The sequence below is a fragment of the Oryza brachyantha genome, chromosome 1, assembly GCF_000231095.2.
Source record: "Oryza brachyantha chromosome 1, ObraRS2, whole genome shotgun sequence".
NCBI lineage: Eukaryota > Viridiplantae > Streptophyta > Magnoliopsida > Poales > Poaceae > Oryza > Oryza brachyantha.
Genome location: NC_023163.2, coordinates 10,916,746 through 10,941,708, shown reverse-complemented (window position 1 = coordinate 10,941,708; position 24,963 = coordinate 10,916,746). Strand labels below are relative to the sequence as shown.

Below are 24,963 nucleotides of genomic sequence, written 5' to 3'. Positions count from 1 at the left end.
TTATTTTCGCTTTGGCTAATCTCAAGCTTATTCTTAAATTCAATCAAGTGATTATTCCCTGTTTCGTTCAAATTGAACCGAATATTCTTGTTCATCCTGCTATGAATATTTTAAGTTAAAGTATGTGAAATTTTGAATTTTAATTCTTTTAGCAAATATGTATAATAGGCATATAAATCCTTACAAAGCATTTAAATTGTGATGGACTAATTTGATATGGTCTTAGACAAAAAAAAATTGTATGCAAATATAGAATGCGTCGATTATAAGAGTCTAATTAAGTGGCATGTTTCCTTACTTACTCTTAATTACCTAATTAAATGCAAACACATAAAGAAATTAATAATGCAAACACTATGCGTATGTCGTGATTACAGTGGCCAAAACTACCCTTCAGCAATCCAAGTTTGAGATCAATTTCCACTCTTACCTCTAGAGTGGTAAGAGGGAGCACCCTAAAACAGCTCTGCAGTTATATAATGTGCCATACTTGTAAGATCTTTAAGATGTTATGATTACTAGTGGCATGTTGATTTTTAGTGCTAATGGTTTGTACCTATATATCGATTTGAAGATGAATTGGACAAGCTAGCTAAATTGCTGGATCAGCAACCCTGAGCCCATGGCTATCAAGGGTTGATACATGATAAAACTATCTTACCAAAACCACAGACCACGAACTTTCCCAAATATAATGTCTAGCTTCAGACTTTGAAGAACATATGACACTGCATTCGTAGTTAATTAAGATATGCAGACCTAGATTATGCGTGTATTGGCCCAAAACTATTATTCTTATTGAACTGCAAAATTTAAAGGCGATTGTGATGGTTTAGCGTTCCCCATTTTATTCAGTGGTAATAATGGACGCCATGTACTCGCGTACCATGATTTTGTGAAAAGTATGAGAAGTTCCAATGAAATTGCAATATTCTAAAGGAAGCCTCACTCTCTAAATAAAGGAGGGCCATTTGACATTTTGCATGTTTTGTCCTGTACTGTCTGCACAATCAACTCATCCATCTTTTTGACAGTTTGCTCATGCAAATGCTTATCCCAATTCTGATCGTTTCCACGATTAATTTTACTGTGGAGTTCTAATTGACAGATAAGTAATGGCATTTGCTATAATTTAGGGCCTAAACGGCTAGAACCAAAATCCTGGAAATATGTCATTCGTCGTCGAAACAGAAATTTTTGAGCCAGCACCACTGAGCCCGTGAAGAGGCTTCTTTTAGAGGTTTGCAAGATTAACTATTGCTCAACACGACCTACAAACATTTTCATATGCAACCAGATATTCACTTTAATTTCTTCCTTTTGGTCGATGGGCCGTATGGTGCACCGGGACAAGATTACCGCGAATATGCATGATGTGTTGCTTCTCATCGGACTGGGTGCACAAGAGAAGAGGGCTCATTTGAATGGGTCAGAAATTGAACTGGCGAAGTGTCTTCAAGAAGGTTGCGGTTAGCCATGAGAACCAGCGCGTCGGTATGTTCTTCTTTCTCTCCTCTCAAATCGAGTAGTAGAAATATCCATGATCCATCACCTATTAACCCTTGATTTTCTTTTTTCTTCAGGTGTGTTCTACTGTGGTGAGCCTGTGCTGGTTCCACAGCTAAGCCAGTTGTCAGCAGATTTCACCCACACGACAAACACTAAGTTTGGATCCCACGACGAGAACTTCTGACCGGGCATTCTATTAGCAATAGAATTTAATTAACATTGCTGGTTTATTTTTATCGAACAACTATAATTAAATTATACTATCAATAATATTAGGTGTAGTAGAAATTTAAAGGGGCAATATCATCCTTTTTATTGTGATCTTTATTTCAAAAAACAAATTACAAAATACTACTAATCAATTAATTAACAAAGTAAAAAATACTCTTTTAATCAATGACTGAGATTAGTTTATAGAATACACTGGAGAGGGATCCTCTAATTAATGGTATAAGCTGAGAATTACCATTGTATGGTTTTGTATGTAATTTTTGTATTATGAATATGTGTTTAAAATTTTGATATCCTAGTTTCTACTACCTCCGTCCCATAATAACTCCATTTTTCGTTTTTCCGTACCCAACGTTTGACCGTTCGTCTTATTTGAAAAATTTATATAAAAACTTAAAAAAATTAGTCACGCATAAAGTACAATTCATGTTTTATCGTCTAGTAAGAATAAAAATATTAATCACAAAAAATTTTAAATAAGACGAAAAGTTAAAACAATGTATAAAAAACTGAAAAATGATGTTATTTCGTTACGGAGGTAGTACCTGCTAAATGGGGTATAAACAAACTGGGTAAAACGAGGAGTACCTCCTTCATACCCAAAATTTAAATGGGTGATTAATATTAGATATGCCCTACCCAAGTGATATGGGTATGGATATGTTGTTGGCTAACTGTGCATGTCAAAAGCTATGTCAACCTGGCCAATTCGAAAGAGCCATATCTATGCTTTCGTTAATGTCATTCTCTCTTCTCTCAAGAAGGCACCTCACCTTAATTATTTTTAGCCTTAAGATGATACATCAAGGGTGTAAATTAAGTCACATCATCTCAATTATTTTATGTTTTCTATAAAGTTAATGCCATTCTCTCTTCTCTCAAGAAGCCACCTCATCTTAATTGTTTTTAGCCTTAGGATAATACATCAAGGGTGTAAATTAAGCCACATCATCTCAATTGATTTTAGCCTTAGGATGATATATCAAGGGTGTAAATTTCATTTCTTTACATCATCTCAATTGTTTTTAGCCTTTGGATAATTCATCAAAAGTGTAAATTACATCCATTCTCACAAAAGACACACCACCTAACCATTTTATAATTTATGGATAATTGATAAAGACATAAAAATATATAAACACATGAAAAAAATTATATAGTAGTTAAGATTTTTTTTAAATTTATAGCTACTGTATTATCACACAGTTTTCCCGCAGCAACGCGTGGGTATCCATCAGTTTTTGCTATTTTTGATATCCAACCCTTACTTATGGGATTTTCCACTTAAATAATTTTTTTTGAAAAAATCTTCCCTACCATACAGCTCTAACGTAATGGTCCGGAAGGACGCAGGAGCCGATCCGTTGCCGCTGCCGACGCCAAGAACGAGCGATCAACGAGGAGGAGGAGGACTGGAGCCTGGAGGCGGAACTGCCGACTGCCGAAGAGGTGGCGAGGAGGAGATTGAGGTGGCGAGGGTAAGGGCCCCTAGGATTGCGGCGGGCCTGACCTCCGTTCTGCTCAGGTCAGTTTGGTGTTCCGAAGACACGAAAAATCTGTGGCATCTTCGTGACGAGGGATGGGGGCGCGGACTGTTCTGCTCTTGCCGCGCGGCGTGTTACGGCACGGCGAGACGCGGACAGCTCGAGGGACCCGACCCGGAAGGTGTTCGACGGAATGGGTGAGTGGCGGCGTGCACGAGGTTCGCCAGGAGATGCGGTACGGTGGCTCCTAAGCTGTGTCGGTGCCGCCGCCATGTCGTGGAGGGAAGATCCAGGAGACCAGGAGGGCTTCTTGAATCGGATGAGTTGACCACTGAGCCGTAGAGGTACATTGTTTCCATCGTTTTTAACTTTATAACCCTTTTTTTTTTTTTTGGTTTTTGTCATCCCTTGGAACTCCACTCTTCGAATATGTGGTAATGCAGCCAACAGCAACTATCGTAGGGGTTTGACCAGCATAAGCACTTTTCTAATCAAATGTTGATACGGCGCCGGCTGCTAGCTGTGATGTGATAGAACCAAACAGATATAGCTTTCCCCCTGTAAACTAATCCCTTATGCATTTCTGTTACCAACCTTTGTACCAACCACCCCCAAGTGCACTGCTTTACGGCTTATTCAAAACATGAGTATGATTCGAAAAATAAAAGAAACAGATGGAAGGGATGAATTAAATCCCTCCCACTTACTGATTTAGATGAAAACTACATTGTTAACATATGATGTGGTTATTCCTCAGTGTACTAGGGGTTTTCTGCTATATATCATGCTTATCATTGTTAACATATGATAATGGTATATATGCCTTCAAAATTGAAGTCACAAAGTTACACTAGCATGTGGTGCATTTAACAAATTTATAGAACTAATATTATTTTCCTCCCTGATCTGTTGGGTCCGAGATGCATTAACCGAGCTGATACCTTGCAAGTAGATGTTTGGTATGATGTACCCATCTCTACACCTGGAAACGTCATATTAGAAGGCTCAGCTAATAATTGTATGCTAAATGCTAATATCTACTCTGTTAGTCATCCAAATCTAATGGCTTGCACAGACATGAAGTAAGATTTGTTAGTCAGTATCTCATTTGTTTTAAGAAGTACAGATCAAGTTGTACAAAGGAATGAACTTTAAGTGACCAATCATATGTAGTAATTTCATTGTCAATTGTATTAGTTGGCGCTACCAACCCAGCCTAAATATACACTTGGTTTGCAAAAAGTCAATACTCAAATTTTCTTCCATTTATCTAAAGAACTGTTGCTAAGGCCAATCTCTCCTCCACCTTGCATTTTCTTCATTTTCGTGTATCATGTTCGTGTGCGTGGGTTGTGATTTTCAGGCTTTTGATCTTAAATTAGCAGAAGTTTGTTCAAATTCAGTGAAAATTTGTTGAAATTTAAAAAATAATTGTTCAAAAGTATTTCCTGAAATTTTGGTCGCCCCTGAAAATATTTTTTGCATTTTAAAATTGTAAACCCTGGGTGGGTATCCTAGACTACAAGCATGTTGCTTGGGCTTCTCATCGCCATGGTCAACCGGCAGGTCTCCAATTACCTGTTGCAGCAATACCAAGATCTGGATGGTATGGAGGAGCAGCTCACGATTTTGGAGCGTAAGCTGCCAGCGATATTGGATGTCATCATTGATGCTGAGGAGCAAGGAGCTCACTGTCCTGGGGTAAGCGCTTGGCTCAAAGCACTCAAGGTTGTTGCTTACAAAGCTAATGACATCTTTGATGAGTTCAAGTATGAAGCTCTTCGCCGTGAGGCTAACAGGGGGGGTATCATGGAAATTTCAGGACTAACCTAGTCCCTGCTAATAATCTGTTAGTGTTCCGTTACAGGATGAGCAAGAAGCTGCGTAAAATTGTTCACTCTATTGATGTCCTTGTTGCTGAGATGAATGCCTTTGGGTTCAAGTATAGCTGTATAGGCCACAAATGCCATTTTCCAAGCAGTGGAGACAAACAGATTCAATCATCATTGACTCTCAGAATATTGTTAGCAGGGAGGAAGAGAAGCAGCATGTTGTTAATAAACTTCTTGCTAACCGGAATCTCATGGTCCTTCCAATCATCGGAATGGGTGGTTTGGGCAAGACCACTTTTGCTCAGATCATTTACAACGATCCTGAGACCCAAAAGTATTTCCAGCTACGGAAGTGGGTGTGTGTGTTGGATGATTTTGATGTTACAAGCATTGCTAACAAGATCAGCATGTCGACTGAGAAAGAATGTGAAAACGCCCTAGAGAAGCTCCAGCTGGAAGTCCATGGAAAGAGGTGCCTCCTTATTTTGGATGATGTGTGGAATTGCGATGCCGGTAAGTGGCCAAAGCTAAAATTCTGCCTTCAACAATATGGTGGTGTTGGGAGTGCCATATTGGTTACTGCACGCGATCAATGGGTAGCTCAATTAATGGGAACAACTAAAGCCCATCAATTGGTAAAGATGGAAAAAGAGGATTTACTTTCAATTTTTGAAAGCAGAGCATTTCGTTTCAATGAGCGAAAACCTGATGAGTTGGTTCAAATTGGTAGGGAGATTATGGGTAGATGTCACGGGTCCCCTTTAGTTGCAAAAGCCTTGGGTTCGATGTTAAGCACGCGAAAAGGTGTGGAAGAATGGAGGGCTATATTAACTAGGAGTAGCATATGTGATGATGAAATGCAATTTTACCTATACTGAAGCTCAGCTATGACGATTTACCATCACACATGATACAATGTTTTGCTCTTTGTGCAATCTTTCCAAAAAATTATGAGATTGATGTGCAAATGCTGATACTGCTATGGATGGCAAATGATTTTATCCCATCAGAAGAAGCAATTTGTTAGTAGTTAAATTCTTACTCTCATTGAAAGGATGATATTAGGAGTTAGAGCAATTTTCTGGTTTATTTCTCACACAATATCATGTCAACCTGAGGGGTTTGGGGATATATATGTATAGCCAGCCAGGTGTTCTAAAAGATAGTCTAGGATGCTCTATCCTAGATGTTGTCCTAGAAGATGCCTTGTCCTAAAAGCTAGTTTAAGATGCTAAAAAGGACCACAAAGACCAACGGTACAAAAACTTATTCCGTCATTCTCCCCTAAGTCTTGTGCGTCGTCTTGTGGGAAAGTTGGACCACCCCAGAGCAAAGCTCAAGGAACTTGATCCTCCCAAGGGGCTTGGTGAGCAGGTCCGCAAGCTGGTCCTTGGTGTTGATGTAGCTCGCTTTGATGCTCCCGTCCTCCAAGCAGCCTCAGATGAAGTGGTACCTCACCCAGATGTGCTTGCTCCGTTCATCGAATACAGGGTTCTTTGCTAGGGCCAGAGCGGACTTGCTGTCCACCTTGAGCTCCACCGCTCTAATGTCTCTGCTCAGGAGATCACCAAGCAGTCGAACAAGCCAGAGCGCATGAGTTGAAGCAGTGGAGGCTGCTATGTACTCGGCCTCGCAGCTGGACATGGCTACTATCTGTTGCTTGACCGACTGCCAGCTAACGAGGCACTTGCCGAGGAAAAAGAGAATCCCGCTCGTGCTCTTGCTGGTGTCACTGTCGCCGACATGGTCGCTGTCGTTGTACCCGACGAAACGTGCCTCTCCAGGGCACCTCGGGTGGTAGAGACCATGGTCGAGAGTCCCCGCAACGTAATGGATGATCCTCTTCACAGCCTGCTAGTGCTCTGTCGTCGGTCACTGCATGAACTGACTAACGTAGCCGACGGAGAATGCTAAGTCCGACCGTGTGTTGGCGAGGTAGCGAAGGCTCCCCACAAGATACCGGTATTGAGTAGCGTCCACCTCCTCTGTCATGCTATCGTGACTCAGCTTCAGCCTCTGCTCGATCGGAGTGATTGCTGGGCTGCAGTCGATGAGCCTAGCCAGCTCAACAATGCGCTTGGCATAGGCGATCTGTCAAAGTGTGATCCTAGAGTCGTCTTGGTGTACCTCGATCCCCAGGTAGATGAAGAGAGGCCCCAGGTCACTCATCTAGAAAGTGCACTTCATCTCTTCCTTGAACACTGCCACCTCCGCATCCTTGGTGTCGGTGATCACCAAGTCATCAATGTAGAATTTCCTCCACTTCCCCGCCAGTAGATGGTCGCCTCGTGCGGGCTTTGCTCAAAGCCCATCCTCTTGAGCGTGGAATCCAACTTGGCATTCCATACCCTTGGTGCCTGCCGCAAGCCATAGAGGGCCTTGTGCAAGCGTAGCACCTTGCCCTCCTTCCTGGGGATCACAAATCCCAACGGCTGGTGCATGTAGACCTTCAAGTCACCATGAAGAAACATCGACTTGACGTCCATGTGATGAACGTGCCAGTCTTCCTGAGTTGCCAACGCAAGGAGTCACACAGATTCCATTAGTGCCACGGGGGCGAAGGCATCATCGAAGTCAATCCCCTCCTGCTGCACGAAAGCGCGTGCCACCAAGTAGCCTTGTGCTTGACGATGGCTCCAGCTTCATCCCTCTTCAACTTGAACACCTACTTAAGGTGTTCGCGCAGTGATCACGAGGGAGGTTAGCAAGCTCCTAGGTGTGCTTCCTTTCAACCACGTCCATCACAGTCTTCATCGCGGCACACCATGTCGTGTCTCTCGGCCTGTGTGAAAGACCGAGGTTCGCCATTGTCGCACACAAGGTGCAATTGCACCTCCAAGTCATGAGACACCAGTCTTGGCACCGGTTGGTCACCGAGAAGGTCCTCCATCGTACGGTACCGCAAAGGCTCACCGTCGTGGTACGCATCGATGCGCTCCTCATCATGGGAGAGCGGAGTAGCAAACTCCACCGGGTTGTGCTCGACACGAGCTAGTGTCGGAGTGGACATGTCTGGAGGGGTGGCTCTTGGTGCTGGAGTGCGTGGGGTTGCCGGCTGTGGTGGTGTCGGCGAAGAACTCGTTGTAGCTCGAGAGCATGGTACTGCCGGAGTGGTGGGTGCCGGAGTTGGTGGAGGCTCGGGGACTGGGGTAGGCACGCTCGGTGAAGAAGAGCTACCTACTCCGCTAGCTCCCTCGAAATGGACGTACTCGATATAGTGAAGTCGTATGTCGGAGTCGAGTCGTCGTCCACCGTCTTGTCTCATGCCCATCCTCACCCTTCGTTGAACAATACGTTGCGCGTTCTGCACACATGCTGTGTCTCCGGGTCGAGGATGTGGTAGGCCTTCGAGCCCTCGGTGTAGCCGATGAACACCTCTGGGGTGCTCTTGTTGTTGAGCTTGCCGATGTGGCCGAGCTCACTGGCGAACACGAGGCAGCCAAAGACCCACAAGAGCCTCGTACGACATCCGCCTTCGTGGGCCATGGTAGGTGAGCGGTTGAGGATGTAGATAGCCGTCACCACCACCTCTCTACTTGAGGAGAGCCCGAGCCATCCCCACATCCGTCTGATTGCGCTGCTCGGCGACGTTGTTCTGTTAAGCGTTGTATGGTGCAGAGTAGTGGTGTTGAATGCCCTCATCAACACAATACGACGCGAATTGAGCCGCCGTGAATTCGCCACCATTGTCAGTGCGCAGCACGTGCAACTTGCGGCCATACTTCGCTTCTGAAGCAGCCTGCACACGCCTGATGGTGTCCGCAGCCTCTCCCTTGCTACCGAGGACCATCACCCACATGTAGCGGGAGAGGTCGTCGACGAGTAGCAGGAAGTAACATCATCCTCCTGGTGTGGCCGGTGTCACTGGCTCACACAAGTCTCCGTGCACGAGCTCGAGTCACTCCTTGGCTCGAAAGCTCGTCTACTGGGGAAAGGAGAGCCGCCTCTACTTCATCACTGTGTAGACATCACATAATTGCTCCACGTGGTCAAGGCACGGCAGGCCTCGCACCATCTGCTTGGCACTAAGCCGCTTTATGGCCTCGAAGTGAAGATTCCTGAAGTGCTTGTGCCACCGCCACGCCTCATCGTCCCAACGAGCGGTGAGGCAAATGGGTTGTGCCACCTGCATGTTGAGGACGTAGAGTCGATTGGTGCCTTTGGTTACCCTGGCAAGAGGACGATGATGGCGATCCCCGGTCTTTCGTTGATTTCAAATCCTCATAACTTCGTCATTGACCTCCATGCTAGAACCGTTCTCATCTAGCTGTCCAATGCTGATAATAGAGTTCCTCAACGCGTGGATGTAGTGGACTCCGGTGAGCAGCCTGTGCACACTGGACTTCATGATGATGATAACAGAGTCGATGCCCTTGATCTCTATGCTAGATGGGGGCCCCAAACTTGATGGAGCCTCGGACGCTGGTGTCAAGCTCGGTGAAGAACTCCCGTCGACCGGTCATGTGATGGGTAGTGTTGGTGTCGAGGACCCATCTGTCAGTCTTGTCGTTGTTGGAGCCATCATTGAGGAGGGTGCGTGCCTTCGGCTCACCAAGGTGGAGGACAACCGTTGCGGCCGATGCCGCAGGACGTAGCTCGATGCCTGCATGTGCTAGGAGCAGAGCCGACTCTTCTTCCTCCACCTGTGCGATTTGGGCCTAGCTGCGTCGTGACTATCGACAGTCTTTGGCCCAATGGCCAAGCTTGCTTGCCAGTGGCACCGCCCTAGGCGTCTCGCAGGCGCCACCCTCGGTGTGTCCTCGCGCCCCAGCCTGGGCATTCCGCATGCCTTACATGGCTTCCTACAGCCGCCAGTCGAGGAAGAGGACTCCCCCTTCCTCTCGTCACCCTGACAGGCCTCCCACTGCTCTCGAGCGAGATGGAGCTTCCCGCCAATGGTGATAGGCCCCGAGAAGGGTTGTGGCTCATCGTTGTCAATGACCTTGAGACGACATATCGCCTCTTTGATCGACATCATGGAGAGGTCTAACAGAAACTCGATCGAGCGAGCGATTAGCTTGTACTTCTCTAGGATGCAACGGAAGAGATTCTCGATGACTCTCTCCTCGTCGTAGTTGTCATCACCGTACTACACCATCTTCTGCACCAGAGTGTTGAGACGGAGGGCAAAGTCATCAATGCCCTCACTTGACTTTAAGGCCAGGTTCTCCTACTCCTTGCGGGCGCAGTCACTACTGATGCATGCCGCGGCGATGGCGTCCCAGACCTCCTTGGCAGTCACTTCTTGGATAGCGTGAACTTCATCTCGGGCAGGACTGGAGCGATAAGATCATCCAGCGCCTGTCAATCCTTGTCGTAGTCGACGTTGCCGTACTGAACTGCCTCTTTGTGCCACACCTGGAGCCTTATCCTCATCACCACAGGCCACTCGACGTAGTTGGTCATGGTGAGGGTAGGCCACCCACCGCCGGGGCCGATGTCCTTGACGACGACCTAGATTCCGCGGTGACCACGGTACCGGTTTGGGAGGAAGAGTTGCGCCGTCTGCGAAAGCCACGATCTCCATTGACCCAGTCGTCGCCGCCGAGAGCGCCGCTGTCGTGAGCGCCCATGCTAGGGGCTTTGTCGGCGCGTCCTCGCTCGTCTGGGCTACCACCGCCACGCACACCCTTGCCAGGAGCCTAGCCGGCACGTCCTTGCCTGTCTAGGCTGCTGCCACCACGCATGTGGGGTTACGCGGCTGCCCACTGCTACGATTGCTCACGAGCTACCTCCCTCGTCAGCTTGAGCTCATCGTCTGTGCTGCTATAGACAAAGACAGAGTTGCTGGTGCTACAGTCGCGCAGAGCCTTGAGCTCCGCCGCCGCCACACGTGCTGCATCTGCTGCCACTGCTACTTCCACTTTCGCCCTTGCTGTTGCTAGTTCTGTCGTCGCTAGCCTTGACTAGGGATGGCAATTTTACCCATGGGTATGGGTACCCGTGGGTACCCGACCTGATGGGTATGGGTATGGGTGTGATTTTTTGCCCGTGGCTATGCCTGCCCGTGACCTGAATACTAAATGGGTAGTAGCCGGGTTTTGATTTTTACCCATGGGTAACCCGTACCCGACCCGATATATATACATGCTAAGTTTGATTGACACAGCCACATACATACAACTTGATTTTGGCCCATTAGCCTTATTTTGGATTAGTTAGCTCATATAAACAATCATATATATACACACACAATAAAACCCTAGGAGGCTAAGATTGCTCCCGCTAGCAACTAGCCACTCGGCTGCTCACCATCTCAGTGTTGACTGCTGAGTCACAGCGGCGGCGGGACTTCATGCGGCGGTGGCAGGGTGGCCAGACGGCGACGGTGGACTCCGGCGGTGGCTCAGGCGGCCAAAGGCGGCGGGGCAGACAGCTGCGGTGACGGCAGGGTGGCCAGCGACGGGGGACTCAAGCGGTGGCTCGGGCGGCCGACGGCAGCGGGGCGGACCGCTGCAGCGAGTCAGCGACGACCGGCGGGGCTTCCACATCGCGGCAGCGAGGCAGCGATAGGGGCTCAGGCGGCCGATGGCGGCGGGGACTCCACGCATTGACTCGGGCGAACAGCTACGGCGATAGCCGATGGGGCTTCCACGTGGCAGCTCGGGCGGCCATCAGCGACGCTGTCAAACGATTCTGGTGGCGGGACGTCCGCGTGGCGTAGGCGGCCGGCAGCGTCTGCGGGAGAGCAGGCGGTCAGCGGCGGAGGAGCGGGCTGGCGACGACGACATCTGGGTAGCAAGTAGCTGGCTGGTACCTGACGGGTACTTGGGCGCCCGACGGGTCTGGGTTCGGGTACAGTATTTTGCCCGTGAATTATTTCGGGTATGGGTCAGGTACGTAATTGCAGGCATCGGGTCAGGTATGTCCCTACTCTACCCATACCCGACCCGACCCATTGCCATCCCTAGCCTTGACACCCTTGCAGTCGTCGCAGCGATCTCTGCCACCGCTCGCTCGCGTTCCTGTGTCACGATGAGCTTGACCTCCTGCCGATGTCGTGCACTCGAGTTGATCGAGTGTTGAGACTGTCCTGCGGACATGTCGCACCACTAGGGGATTGCTGTGTGGGGAAGAGGCTACCTCCAATGGGCTACTGCTCGTTAGCGTAGGGAAAGAAGGATGAGCAGGAACAACGGGTTGAGAACAAGGGGGAGCTAAGGAGATGAGCAGGAAATGTTTACGCTATTGGATAGAACGGCTCCAATACCAAATGTTTGTACCAGAATTCTTGCTCTCATCGAGAGGATGACACTAGGAGTTGGGGCAATTTTCTGGTTATTTCTCACACAATGCCATGCCAACCTAAGTGGTTGGGGATACATATTTATAGCCAACCAAGTATTGTCCTAAAAGCTAGTCAAAAGCTAGTCTAAGATGCTCTGTTCTAAATGCAGTTCTAAGAGCTAGTGTAAGATGATAAAAAGGTCCACAAAGACCAATAGTACGAAAACTTATTCCATCAAAATTCGCCAGAAACAAAAGGTAAGCATGAAAACTTATTCCATCACAATTCGCCAGAAACAAAAGGTAAGCAGATTTTCAATGAGCTTTCTTCAAGATCATTCTTTCAAGATGTCAAGAAGGTACCTTTACACAGGGATGAAAGTAGACATAGTTACCGAACTATATGTAGCATCCATGATCTCATGCATGATGTTGCGGTTTCTGTTTTTGGAAAAGAATGCTTTACTATAGCTGAAGGTCACAACTACATCGAGTTTTTTTTTGTATATTCAGCTTTAAGGAAACCAAAGTTGCATAATCTGAAGAGATTGAAGGCATGGGGAACACAAGAAATATATCAATCAATATTTCCCCAACATGAGAATGCTAATATTTTGGAGTGTCTAGAGTTGGCAACTCTACCTGAAGCACCAAAGCTGAGAGTATTGGTATTTCCTGAAGATAAACCACTCATGTGGTTATCCATAGCAAGATATATGGCAACATTGTGTCATGTGAGATTAAAAATTGCACCTTCCTCCACACAAGTACAATGTTTAATACAGCATGTCAGCGATACAGATGAATGGAGTCATAAAACTTCTAATGCAACTATGGAACTACATGGATGTTACATCTTCTATATGGTATGGGAATGTTTTGTGAAATTACAAGATCTGGTAATCAAACATTGCGATGAACTCATCTACTGGCCTCTTAAACAACTCCAATGCTTGATATCCTTGAAAAGATTAGCAATTTATTCTGCAATAATCTGACTAAATCTGGTGATGGTCCATAAGAAGTGCCATTATCAAAAATTCAGCTGCTCCCATGCTTGGAGTTTTCATCATGCCTCCATCACTAGGGGAAATATATATCGAGAGATGTCGTAAGCTCGAGTTCATATGGGGAAAAAAGGGCAGTGAAAATAAGAGTTGGTATTATGAAAACCAAGATGAATTGAGGTCAGATCGTATAGCAACCTAATAGCCTCTGTAGATGCCCATGAACAATCATCATTGATCACATATAAGTATTTACCATGTATGGAGTCTCTGACAGTAATAAGTTGTAAAATCTTAGTAGTGCTTCTCGATTTTCCCTTATATCTAGGGTGGAAACGAGCCGAGCCAAGCTCAGCTCGGCTTGTGAAAGCATGGTCAAGGACAGGCTTGTCTTGGCTCAGCTTGATAAAGAAAAAGGCAACTCGGCTTGGCTTGTTTCAAAGCTCGAGCCAGCTCGAGCCAGCTTGGTCAGGGATGCCGGTGGCACGAGGGCATCGAGATTGAGCGGCAAAGGAGAGAGAGGCCGGAGCCGGCGTAGCCGCACAAGGGAGGGAGTCGGCGCTATGGCGGCCGGCAACTCCTCTCGCCGCCCAGTCGTGCTCGTTATCTCGGTCTTGGTGTGACGGCGGCGTAGGCACGTGAGAAGCCAGGAAGGGGAGGGGAGTTTCTGTTGTGCAAGCACATAATAGGTTAGGGTTTCTCTATTTCTCATGGGCTAGACAACTTATTAATGGGCCAAGATAGTTTTTTCACAGCTCGACAACCCTACTGAGCGGCTTGCGAGCCAGCCCGGGCTCGACTTGATTGGCAAACGAGCTATGGAGGCAGCTTGGGCTTGGCTTATTTAGTTTTTGAGCCGAGTCGAGCTTCACGAGCCCGAGCTTTTTGTCCACCCCTACTTATATCTGAAGGAAATACACATTTGGAGCTGCCCTGAGCTTAGGTCTATATATGGAAGGAAGGATATAAAAGTCGAAAGTAAACATGTTGAGCACAATAACAGCATGTCAATATCAGAATCGTTCAGTGACCTCAGTGCATCTCTAACTGTAGAAGATCAAGGAACATCAAGAGGCAAATATCTCCTACCATGCTTGGAATATCTAAGAATAGCATATTGTGAAAGCTTGGTAGAGGTTCTTGCTCTTCCTTCATCCATGAGGACTCTAATTATTTCAGTGTCCTAAGCTTGAGGTCCTGTCAGGAAAGCTTGATAAACTTCAGCATCTAGATATTCAATTCTGTCAAAAGCTGAGATTGGTGGAGTCATTCCAAGGATCCCTCTTATCATTGGAATCTGTCTCCATTGTTGGTTGCAAAAACATGGCATCATTACTAGATAGGTATTCAGATGTTTCCCCTGCAAAAGTTAGTGCATGATTGGTCCTTTGTATATTCAAATCAAGAGGAATTTCATAATGTTTGTGGGGGGGGGGGGGGGGGGGGGGGTGAAAAGAACTTGTTTTTGTATTAGGAATTTGTATAAGGGCGTTTTTCTCTTCAGAGGTACAAATATATGGAGATATTTGCTCGATACTACCTCAATTCTCATTTTCCCTACAATTTTGTAGCATGATACAGAGAAAACCAAGACAGAAGAAATGAATATAATGAATGATAATGTGAGAAATATAAGAGGTGATTCAGAATTCTCAGCTCTCGACGGAGCTAGCATGGGATTGGCAATAATAATTACTGCTGCTGAATTCTTCAAATTTATTTGGTTAAATGAGCATGACATAAGTGAATACTCAATTTTGTGCATATAGAGACTGTATAATTGTTCTTATTCTTACCCTGAACGCATAATATAGAATAGCATTCTTAATATACCCATAAATGAATGTACTCTAGCAATAGAAAAGCTTATTTAATTTCTTCAGTTTAGTGTTGACTGAGATTTGATATATAGAGATTGGTACATTGTTTTTAGGCTTTCTTGAACATATTTTAGTTAAGCATCAAACAGCAAAATTGATGTAGGATTGTTTGAAACTTGTTTGTACACATGGTTATAGAATTGCTGTCCATAAGAATGATTCCGCAGGACAGGGATTCAAAAAAATGGTATGATTATTAATTGCACCTTTCACTGTTTGCTTACCTGTGATTATCCATTTTTATATTAACCTACACGTTGACTTCTAGTTAAAGAGATATGTTTTATGTTTGTTCATTGTCTAGAGTGTTGATCTAGAGGAACGTTAACAAGATCTGACTTCATCAGGAGAAAAAACTAGTGCAACTTTGCTGCACACAGCAACAACGAGGGCACCATTTCTTGCACTAGTGGAGGTCCATGTTGTACTAAATGAAGGTACGCTGTATGCCAAAGATCACCATGACCACCTTTTCTTCCACCACAGCAAGGAGAATAAACTATCTACAAATTGTGGGCATGCCCTATAATACTCATCTCCAGTTCCCTCTCCATCGACCTAGAATTTCTTTGATTGTTTGCTTTGTGTGTGAGCTTGAACAATGGCTGAACTGGTAGCCAGCACGGTGATCGGTCCACTGATTCGCACGGTGAATGAGAAGGCTTCCAGCTACCTCCTGGAGAAGTACAAGGTGATGGAAGGCATGGAAGCACAGCACAAGATCCTCAAGCGCAAGCTGCCGGCCATTCTAGATGTCATCTCTGATGCTGAGAAGCAGGCATTGGAACAGAGGGAAGGAGCGAAAGCCTGGCTTGAGGAGCTCAAGGCAGTGGCCTATGAAGCAAACGAAGTCTTCGACGAGTTCAAGTATGAGGCTCTTCGGCGTGAAGCCAAGAAGAACGGGCACTACACTAAGCTCGGTGTCACTGCGGTAAAACTCTTTCCTACTCACAACCGTGTCGTGTTTCGATACAGGATGGGCAAGAAGCTCTGCCGGATTGTGCAGAGCATCGAAGTCCTTGTCGTGGAGATGAATGCTTTTGGGTTCAGATTCTTTCCTCAGCCTTCGGTTTACAAGGAATGGAGGCAAACTGATTCTCACATTTTTGACCCAATGAACACTGCTAGCAGATCAAGAGATCTTGACAAGCAAAAAATTGTTGATATTCTTGTTGGTCATGATTGCAATGCAGATCTCCTGGTTATTCCCATCGTTGGAATGGGGGGCCTAGGCAAGACCACTTTAGCACGGCTGGTTTACAGCAACATTCAAATCCAGATGCACTTTCAATTGTTGCTTTGGGTCTGCGTATCTGACACTTTTGATATTGATTCTATTGCTGAAAATATTGTCAAAGGAGCACATCGAAGCAAGGGTGATCAAGCAAGCAAAGATGGAAAAAAACACATAGATGGTCAAGAAACCGAGGCCAACAAACCATTGCAGAAGCTTCAAAATTTAGTGAGCGGGCAGAAGTTCCTTCTTGTTTTGGATGATGTCTGGAATAGAGATGCTGATAAGTGGGAGAAAATGAGGGCTTGCCTTCAACATGGTAGCTCTGGTAGTGTTGTATTAACAACAACTCGTGAGAAAGGAATTGCTCAAATCATGGGTACATGCGAAGCTTATAATCTGAAAGCTTTGGAGGACCACTTCATAGAGGAAATTATCAAATCAAGAGCATTCAGGTCACATGGGAGTGAGCCGAGTAAGCTAGTTGAGATGGTTGGAGAGGTTGTCAAGAAATGTGCTGGCTCTCCTTTAGCTGCAACAGCACTCGGCTCAGTACTGTGTACCAAGACTAGCCTCGAAGAATGGAAGGCTGTTATAAGTAGAACAAATTGCAGTGAGGAGTCTGGAATTTTGCCAGTACTTATGCTAAGCTATAATGACTTACCATCACATATGAAGCAGTGTTTTGCCTTCTGTGCTGTGTTTCCCAAAGATTACGAGATTGATGTGAGCAAGTTGATCCAGATGTGGATTGCACATGACTTAATACCTAAATATCAAGGTGTTCAGCTTGAAACCATTGGAAATCAGATTTTCAACGAGCTAGCCTCTAGATCATTCTTTCAGGACGTGAAACAAGTCCCACATTACAGCGATGAAAGCACTTATGGGTACTGTTCTAGAACTACATGTAAGATCCATGATCTTATGCACGACGTTGCCCTATCTATAATGGGAAAGGAATGTGCTACTATAACTGATGACTCAATGAAAAGGGAGTTGTTTCCATGTGCTGCTCGACATGTTTTTTTGCCGCGTTCCAATCATGTACTTTTCTTGAATGATTCTCTGAAGAAAGTATCCCCAGCTATCCAAACAGTGCTATGTGATGGCATGATTGACTGTTCTATGAAGCAATCAAAATACAAGTCTGTGAAAGCAATAGCAATACAATTATATCGAAGCACATTCCCACTGAAACCAAAGCATCTGCATCACCTGAGGTATCTCGATCTCTCAAGAAGTCTTATCGAATCACTTCCAGAGGACATAAGCATTCTATATAACCTGCTGACTTTGAACCTTTCTTACTGCTATAATCTTCATCGACTGCCAAGACAAATGAAATATATGACTCCTCTTCGTCACCTCTACACAGATAATTGTCCAAACCTGAAGGGGATGCCTCAGGACCTTGGGCAACTCACTTGCCTACAAACACTTTCTTGCTTTGTAGTAGGTGATAGCTCTGACTCCTGTAATGTTCAAGAGCTGAATCACTTAAACCTAGGTGGTCAACTGGAGCTACTTCATCTTGAAAATGTTAGAAAGGCAGATTGTGAAGCTCCAATACTCAGTGATAAGAACCAGCTTGCAAAACTGACACTAAAATGGACTATTCATGATGAGGAGGACGAAGGACATTACAATAATGTGCTCGAGAATTTGAAACCTCATGATGGGCTAAAGGCTTTAAGTATATATTCCTACCATGGCTCCACTTTCCCGACATGGATAGGTATGATGCAGAACATGGTCGAGCTTATCCTATTTGATTGTAGCAAGTCTGAGAAGCTTCCTCCACTGTCCCACATACCAGCTCTTCAAGTTCTTCATTTGAATGGAATGAAAAGGTTGCGGTGCTTGTGCAGTGGTGTTACACCTTTCACTTTTCTAAAACTGAAAGAGCTTAGGCTAGATGACCTGGTGGATTTTGAGATATGGTGTGAGATAGAGGGGAGGCATGGGGAGCTGGTTATATTTCCACAGCTGGAGAAATTGATTATTCAGGATTGTAAGCTGACGGCATTACCAGAAACTGCACAGCTGGGAGATCATACAATGGCACGCTCAGCATTTCCAGCATTGAAGGTACTCAAGCTGGTTGATTTAGCTAGCTTTCAGAGATGGGAGACAGTTGAAGGAATTCAAGAACGACAAATTATATTTCCTCAACTTGAGGTATTAGTAATTGATCGCTGCCCAATGCTAACAGCATTACCAGCAGCAGCATTACTGAAAGAATCGTATGGTGGAAATTATAATGTAGCACGGTCATCATTTCCAGCATTGAAGGTACTCGTGCTGAAAATTTTAGCTAGCTTTCAGAGATGGGAGACAGTTCATGGAATTGAAGAACAACATATCATATTTCCTAAACTTGAAAAATTAGAGATGTTTGAATGCCCAGAGTTAGTAGCATTACCGCAAGCACCGCTGTTAGATGAACCATATGGATGTAATGATATTAGGCAGTGGTCAGCATTTCCACAGTTAAAAGAATTCAGGTTGGTCCATGGAAAGTGCTTCAAAATATGGGGTGAAACGCAAGGAACAAATGGCAAAGAACCGACGCTCAATAACCTTGAAAGTCTTTGTATTATTGATTGTCCAGAATTAACAACTCTACCTGAAGCACCAAAGCTTAGTTCATTACGTATAATAGATGGCGGCGAAGAAATGCCCGTGTTAGCTGTCAGATACATGACCTCGCTGTCCAAGTTGACATTAAAGATCCAAGACGTTGAAACGACACCACCAGCAGGACACAGTTTGATTGAGCAAACGGATTTTGGCAAGGAGATTTGCACTTCTGAATCCCCATTGGTAGATATGGAGCTAGACAACTGCAATGTATTCTTCCATTCAGATGCACAGGCGCTATGGGCATGTTTTGTGCAGCTTCGAGTTTTAAAAATTAGTAGATGCAATGTGCTCATATACTGGCCAGAGAGAGAATTTCAGAACTTGGTAGCCTTGAGGAGTTTAATAATATCGGGTTGCAACAATCTGAAGGGCTACCGGCCACAAGCCCCTGAGCAGTCAACATCAGGAAGGGGCCAACTCCTAACACGTCTTGAGTCCCTAAAAATATATAAATGTGAAAGTTTGGTAGAGATGTTCCACGCCCCACAATCTCTCAAGATATTGCGCATACATCATTGCCCTAAGGTTGAGTCCATACTCAGCAAACAGAGATGCAGGAGGTCAGTATTAATTGGAGGGCCTTGCAGTGACAACACGGCATCATCCGATGTCGTGTCAGTCTCTCACTCAAGCGAGCTCCCATCCTTGGTACAACTCCAGCTCTGGTCCTGCAAAAGCCTAGCATCACTACCCAACGAGCCGCAAGCATACTCATCCCTCCAAACTCTTGAAATTGTGGGATGCCCTGCTATAGAAGTGCTCCCCACATACCTGCAGCAACGGCTGTGCAGCATTAAAGAGAAATATCTCGACACCCGGCACGAAAGTATGCAACAAATGCTATTTCTCTATTTCCCACATTACTTGAACCAACCAGTCGATCTGACCATTCACCAGATTTTTTATCATTTGTTCCAATATATGCACTACTTTAGGCATCTAGAAGCATTTTGTTCAAATATATGTAAGTGGTTCTAAAACTTTCAAGTTCATGTGAAACAGATGCATGTAGACAAACTAGTGAGTGTAAAAAGAAGTTGTCAAATAGAATAGTATTAATAGAATGAAAAGTAGTGATGAAAAATCTGAAGAAATATTCGTTTAACCTAAAATCTCATTTTTGTTTGATCGTGTTCACGTCAATACTCCTCTTTACATAGTGTATTGATCTTTAAGCCAAATTCAGTTATCAATTATTAGGGGATAATAAGTTCCAGCAATTGGTTAGTGCTTATATTTTACAGGATAGTTCTTGGTTTGAGATTTTGCTAAACCCATTCTGCTTCCTATCAATGCATGATATGTTCTGTACCACTTAATTATGTTTGTCACAGCATATATGATATATGCTTCATCTTGACATTCTGTTAGCTAAGGATTTCTTCAACATTGGTTCACATGAACTTAGTTGGTACATGTTTGCTCCTAGTTATTATTAATAACTAGTACCACATTAACTCTTGCTTAATGCCTCTAAAGATATATTTTTTCATGGTACATTAATTATACATATATGTGCGTCTTCTGACATCAATGCCTGTGATCAGGGCCAAAGCTACTGAAACCAGCGCCCTGGAAATATGCAATTCGCAGATAGTAGTATTCTCTGTCATATCAATAGACATATTGAGGAAAGTTAGCAAGCAGAATATAACATCAACACGACCTTGGAGATGCTATGTTCTCAATTTGGTGAGCATGCAACACTTGTACCCTTTAAACTGCTGCCTGTTCATTGACCTCTGATTTTTTTTTTGTTTTGCCCTTTTTTCTGTCATTGATTGTGTATTTCTTATTTGCAGAATGTTCCCTGCGCATCTAGATGCAGAAAATCTAATTTGGAGAATTGTTTATTCACTACCCATCGGGAATACAATTTTCACATTAATAAAGAAGTCTTCAGAGGACTTTAATTTGAATAGCATCTTTCTTGAGTAATTTGAATAGTGTCTTTGGATATATGAAGACTTTTGTTTGTTCGGTAATGCATACTATTCTTTTCTTAAACATTCGAAGTCGACTGTTTCATTATATTGTGTTCAAGATTCTGATTTCATGAAAATTGTGTAGTTGAATATATCTTCATAATGAAAGGTGCACTTCTAAAATGGTTTTTCTTTCCAATATTCAAGTTTCCCGAATTCGTTGTGCCTGTTCATCTCCTAATGAAACTTTCTTGGCAAACGCTTTTTATTGTGACTACTTGATGACAATTGTCTCTAACAAAACAATGAAATGATGATAACATGAAGCAAGACCAGAAAGAGGATGCATCTCACAAACACTTTTTATTGTGCAGCCACATTACAACTCGGGTGGAAAATGCCGTGAACTCAAACAAAGGGCAAAACTAAAATTTTAAAACAGAAACAACGATCATCATACTTCTCCCGTTCTCTATGCTCGTTGTGATTCTGCTAAATAATAACTCAGCATATGTATTTAACCATTCACACAGCCTAAGCAGCAGCATCTCGCTTCGTCTGCTCCTCGATGAAGCTGAGCTTTATGCCCTTGCCCGTATAGGGATAGGGACACCCATATTTTGTTACCCTTATAAATGGTGAACACATTGCCCAGACATGTTGCAAAGGCATTGGCACATGAGTTTTACTCGCATCTTTCCTTTTATACCGCGAGATACTAATATCCACACTTGTGTGAATAAACTGGTACCTCGAGATACCATGCAATCGTGACCGTTTGATCTATCATCGTCAACAGTCGGGATTTCAGTATCAACTTGATCGTGAGATGAATAGCACGAGTAAGGTTTTTAGTATCTCACAGTACTAGTACCTCACAGTATAAAAGGAAGGATAAGAGTAAAGCTCTTGGCACAAAGCATCCTCCACACGGATTGGTCCCGAAACTGCCCTTATGTGGCCATAACGATGTTCCACACATCAAATTAATTTGATCAAGTAGCAGCATTGTTTGTCTCAATATCAATCTCCTTAATCTAAGGGGTCTAGATAGCAGACTGGTTTGTCCATCATAAATTTCCAGACTACACGAACAAACTACAGATAAAAGAAATACAACATCTGCCCCAAAATATTAAAATCTAGTATTGGCTTAGATATATCCTACTGCTATGAATCTAGAAAGGTTAGGTTATTTTGTTTTAAGACGGCCGGCCGGATGGGGTAATCGTTTAAATGTAATGGTCAGACCCACAAAATGCTTCAGTTCTGCGTCCCATGGACCATGGTTGCAAGTTCGAGTGATGCATTTACGACAGCTTATTGCCATGTTCATGTTGTCATGAACAGGTATTAGAGATATATTAGAATATTATTGATTTGTGACTCTTTCCTTTTCCCCTCACATACTCCCATATACATACCGGTCCTCTAGGCTCAATACTATTAGGAAAATAGAGCAAAAAAAGACACGGATTTAACGTAAAAAACACCTTCAAGGTGGAATGAAAAAACCACGGGAGTTAAAATCAACTAATAATTATAATGGATTACACGTACAAAAGGTGACCTATATCTATAGACACAAATTAGAATATGACTAGTATTGAACTAACTATTAAACTAGGAATAGTATTGGAATTTTATAGTGGTGAGTTTGACAACTTTTATGCTAATCATGGTATTGCAAGACAATTGACAGTTCGAGGTTCTCCTTAACAAAACGGTGTGGTAGAGCGTATAAATCACACTATCCTGGAAAGAGCTTGTTGCATGCTTTCAAATGCAAGCACATGGAATAAGCATGGTTTGTAGGCTAAAACTGTTTCTACGGCTTGTTATTTGGTCAATCGCTCTCCAAATTAAGCTGACAATTTTTAAATTCTAGATGAAGTTTGGTGGAGTGAATCAGTTGATTATTCTAATCTAAGAATTTTTGGTTGTCTTGCTTATGCTCATGCTAGCACTAGAAAGCTAGAACCTACAGCAAGAAAATGCATATTTGTTGGCGATGGTTCTGGTGTCAATAGGTATTGTTTATGGTGTTTTAATGCTCATAAATAGAACATTAGACGTCATGTCGCATTTAAAGAAAACTTTTTTATCTCCCCAGGTAGTGATAATTTATCCACTATTGAATCTGAAGTTGTTAGATATGTTCTAAGGGGTGCATAATTTGAGTTAGTTTTGCCTACTGTCGATTCTAAATCTTCAGTTTCTCCTACTAGACAGCAAGTTATTGATTCATCGTCTTCTGACAATAATGGTCAATGTTTGGCTCAAGATAGAACTAGAAGAAATATTCCATTGCTAGTTATATCGTAACATATATGATATGTCATGTTATGCTAAAGATGTTAATGATGTCATTGAACCTTCTTATTATTCTGAAGCTATCTCATGTGAAAATTCTTCTATGTGGTTGACAATTACAAATGAAGAAATTGAGAGCCTTCATAAAAATCATACATGAGATTAGATAGAGCTTCCAACAGGTAAAAAGTCATTAAAGTGTAAATGAATTTATAAGAAGAAGTAAGGTACGTATTTCTAGAGTTGAACCTGCAAGATAGAAAGCCTGATTAGTGGTGAAAGGTTTTGATCAAAATAAAGGTATTGACTTCAATGAAGTGTTTATGAAGTGTTTTCTCTCACTGTATGCCACTCTTCCATTCGGGTTCAGCTTCCTTTTGTTGCTTTATTTGACTTGGAATTAGAGCAACTTGATGTTAAAATTGCCTTATTACATAGAGATTTAGAAGAATATTTAGTTTGTCATTTGAAGAAGTCTCTTTATGGTTTGAAGCAAGCTCCTAGGCAATGGTATAACGGTTTGATTCTTTTAGGGTTGCATAACAATATTCACACAACAATTATGATAGTTGTGCTTATTTCTAACAATATATGCAATGTATTTGGATTATGATATTAGTTTCCTAATATGATTTCTAGTCTTCTTCCTTTAGGACTCTTAGAATTTACTAATAGAACTTAGTCCTTTCTTATTAGGACTCTTATATTACCCCTTTATATATCTCTTGTAAGCTACACAGAAAGGGTTAGATGGCCTGTTGTATTCCTCTGTGTTGTAATTATCTCCTCATAGTGTTTATTGTCGGTTGGCACCGGTGATTTTTCCTGTAAGGGTTTCCATGTTAAATCTATGTATCTTCTATGTGCATCTACTTTTCCAACAAGTACATTAGTCAATACACACAGTATATCACTCTCTCGGACTCTCACTATACTCTTAAACAAGTTAACAGAGCAAATGACCTAGTCGTCCCTCTCTCACACTTGCAGAACGTTGCCTCAGGGAGATATTGATCTCTCAGGCTGGCCACCTGAATTTTTATTTTTTTTTAGTTCGTCATTATTGTTGCTACCGAAAAGGATCTCAATCCCCTCAAGTGAACTCTTATTCACGTCATCATTCTCATAGATATCCTCCTCCATGGAGGTATCAATCTCCATGGACATCGTTAGGCTCTATCGGCCCTGCCATCTAGGCTCTACGGCTCTACCCCTCCTCCATGCAGTGTTCTCATTTTCTCAATCAAGACCGTGGTCGCGGCCCTGGTCTTTAACCCTCATCGTCCTGATTTTGCTTATTGTCGATTAGAGATCAGGTTTAGGACACTCACCAACTCGTCGAGCATTGTGTGTCTCCGACATCGACATTGACTTCGGTTTTTTATCCGTTGTCCCGCTCGCACAACATCAGTTAGATCACCCAATAAAGTGCTTGGCAATGATAAGGTTCTGTGACCGATCATCTTTGAGTCTGGTGCTATACGCCATCAAGCTTTGGGTTGTCGCTGCGTCTGTAAGATCATAAGCATGATTAATATTTTCTGATGAACAATTGGCTTGCGATTTGGTTTATAAATTGAATTTGGTTTGGAAACAATTAAGGCGTTGGTGCGAGTGTGTGTAACTAATGTGAGTCAGGTTGCGATATCTGTGCTCGAAAACGGTTGGTTTGTCT

General features: G+C 43.7%; 1 protein-coding gene, 1 long non-coding RNA gene and 1 pseudogene across 2 annotated transcripts; all 3 read left to right on the top strand.

The window, feature by feature from the left end:
- The first annotated feature begins 1,414 nt into the window (after nt 1-1,414).
- LOC107305201 lies at nt 1,415-1,652 on the top strand. Its single transcript, XR_001551348.1, has 2 exons — nt 1,415-1,494; nt 1,584-1,652. It is a non-coding gene; the product is annotated as an uncharacterized LOC107305201 (long non-coding RNA).
- A 1,415-nt stretch (nt 1,653-3,067) lies between these two features.
- On the top strand, nt 3,068-20,964 carry LOC102700762 (putative disease resistance protein RGA4). The gene is made up of 6 exons (XM_040528469.1): nt 3,068-3,568; nt 15,475-16,546; nt 16,592-18,188; nt 18,258-19,876; nt 20,598-20,742; nt 20,853-20,964. Exons 2-5 carry the CDS (start codon nt 15,772-15,774, stop codon nt 20,645-20,647), a joined length of 4,041 nt encoding a protein of 1,346 aa, XP_040384403.1. The 5' UTR covers nt 3,068-3,568; nt 15,475-15,771; the 3' UTR covers nt 20,648-20,742; nt 20,853-20,964.
- Nucleotides 4,776-6,083, top strand: LOC107303446 (annotated as a pseudogene).
- Nucleotides 20,965-24,963: the final 3,999 nt, after the last annotated feature.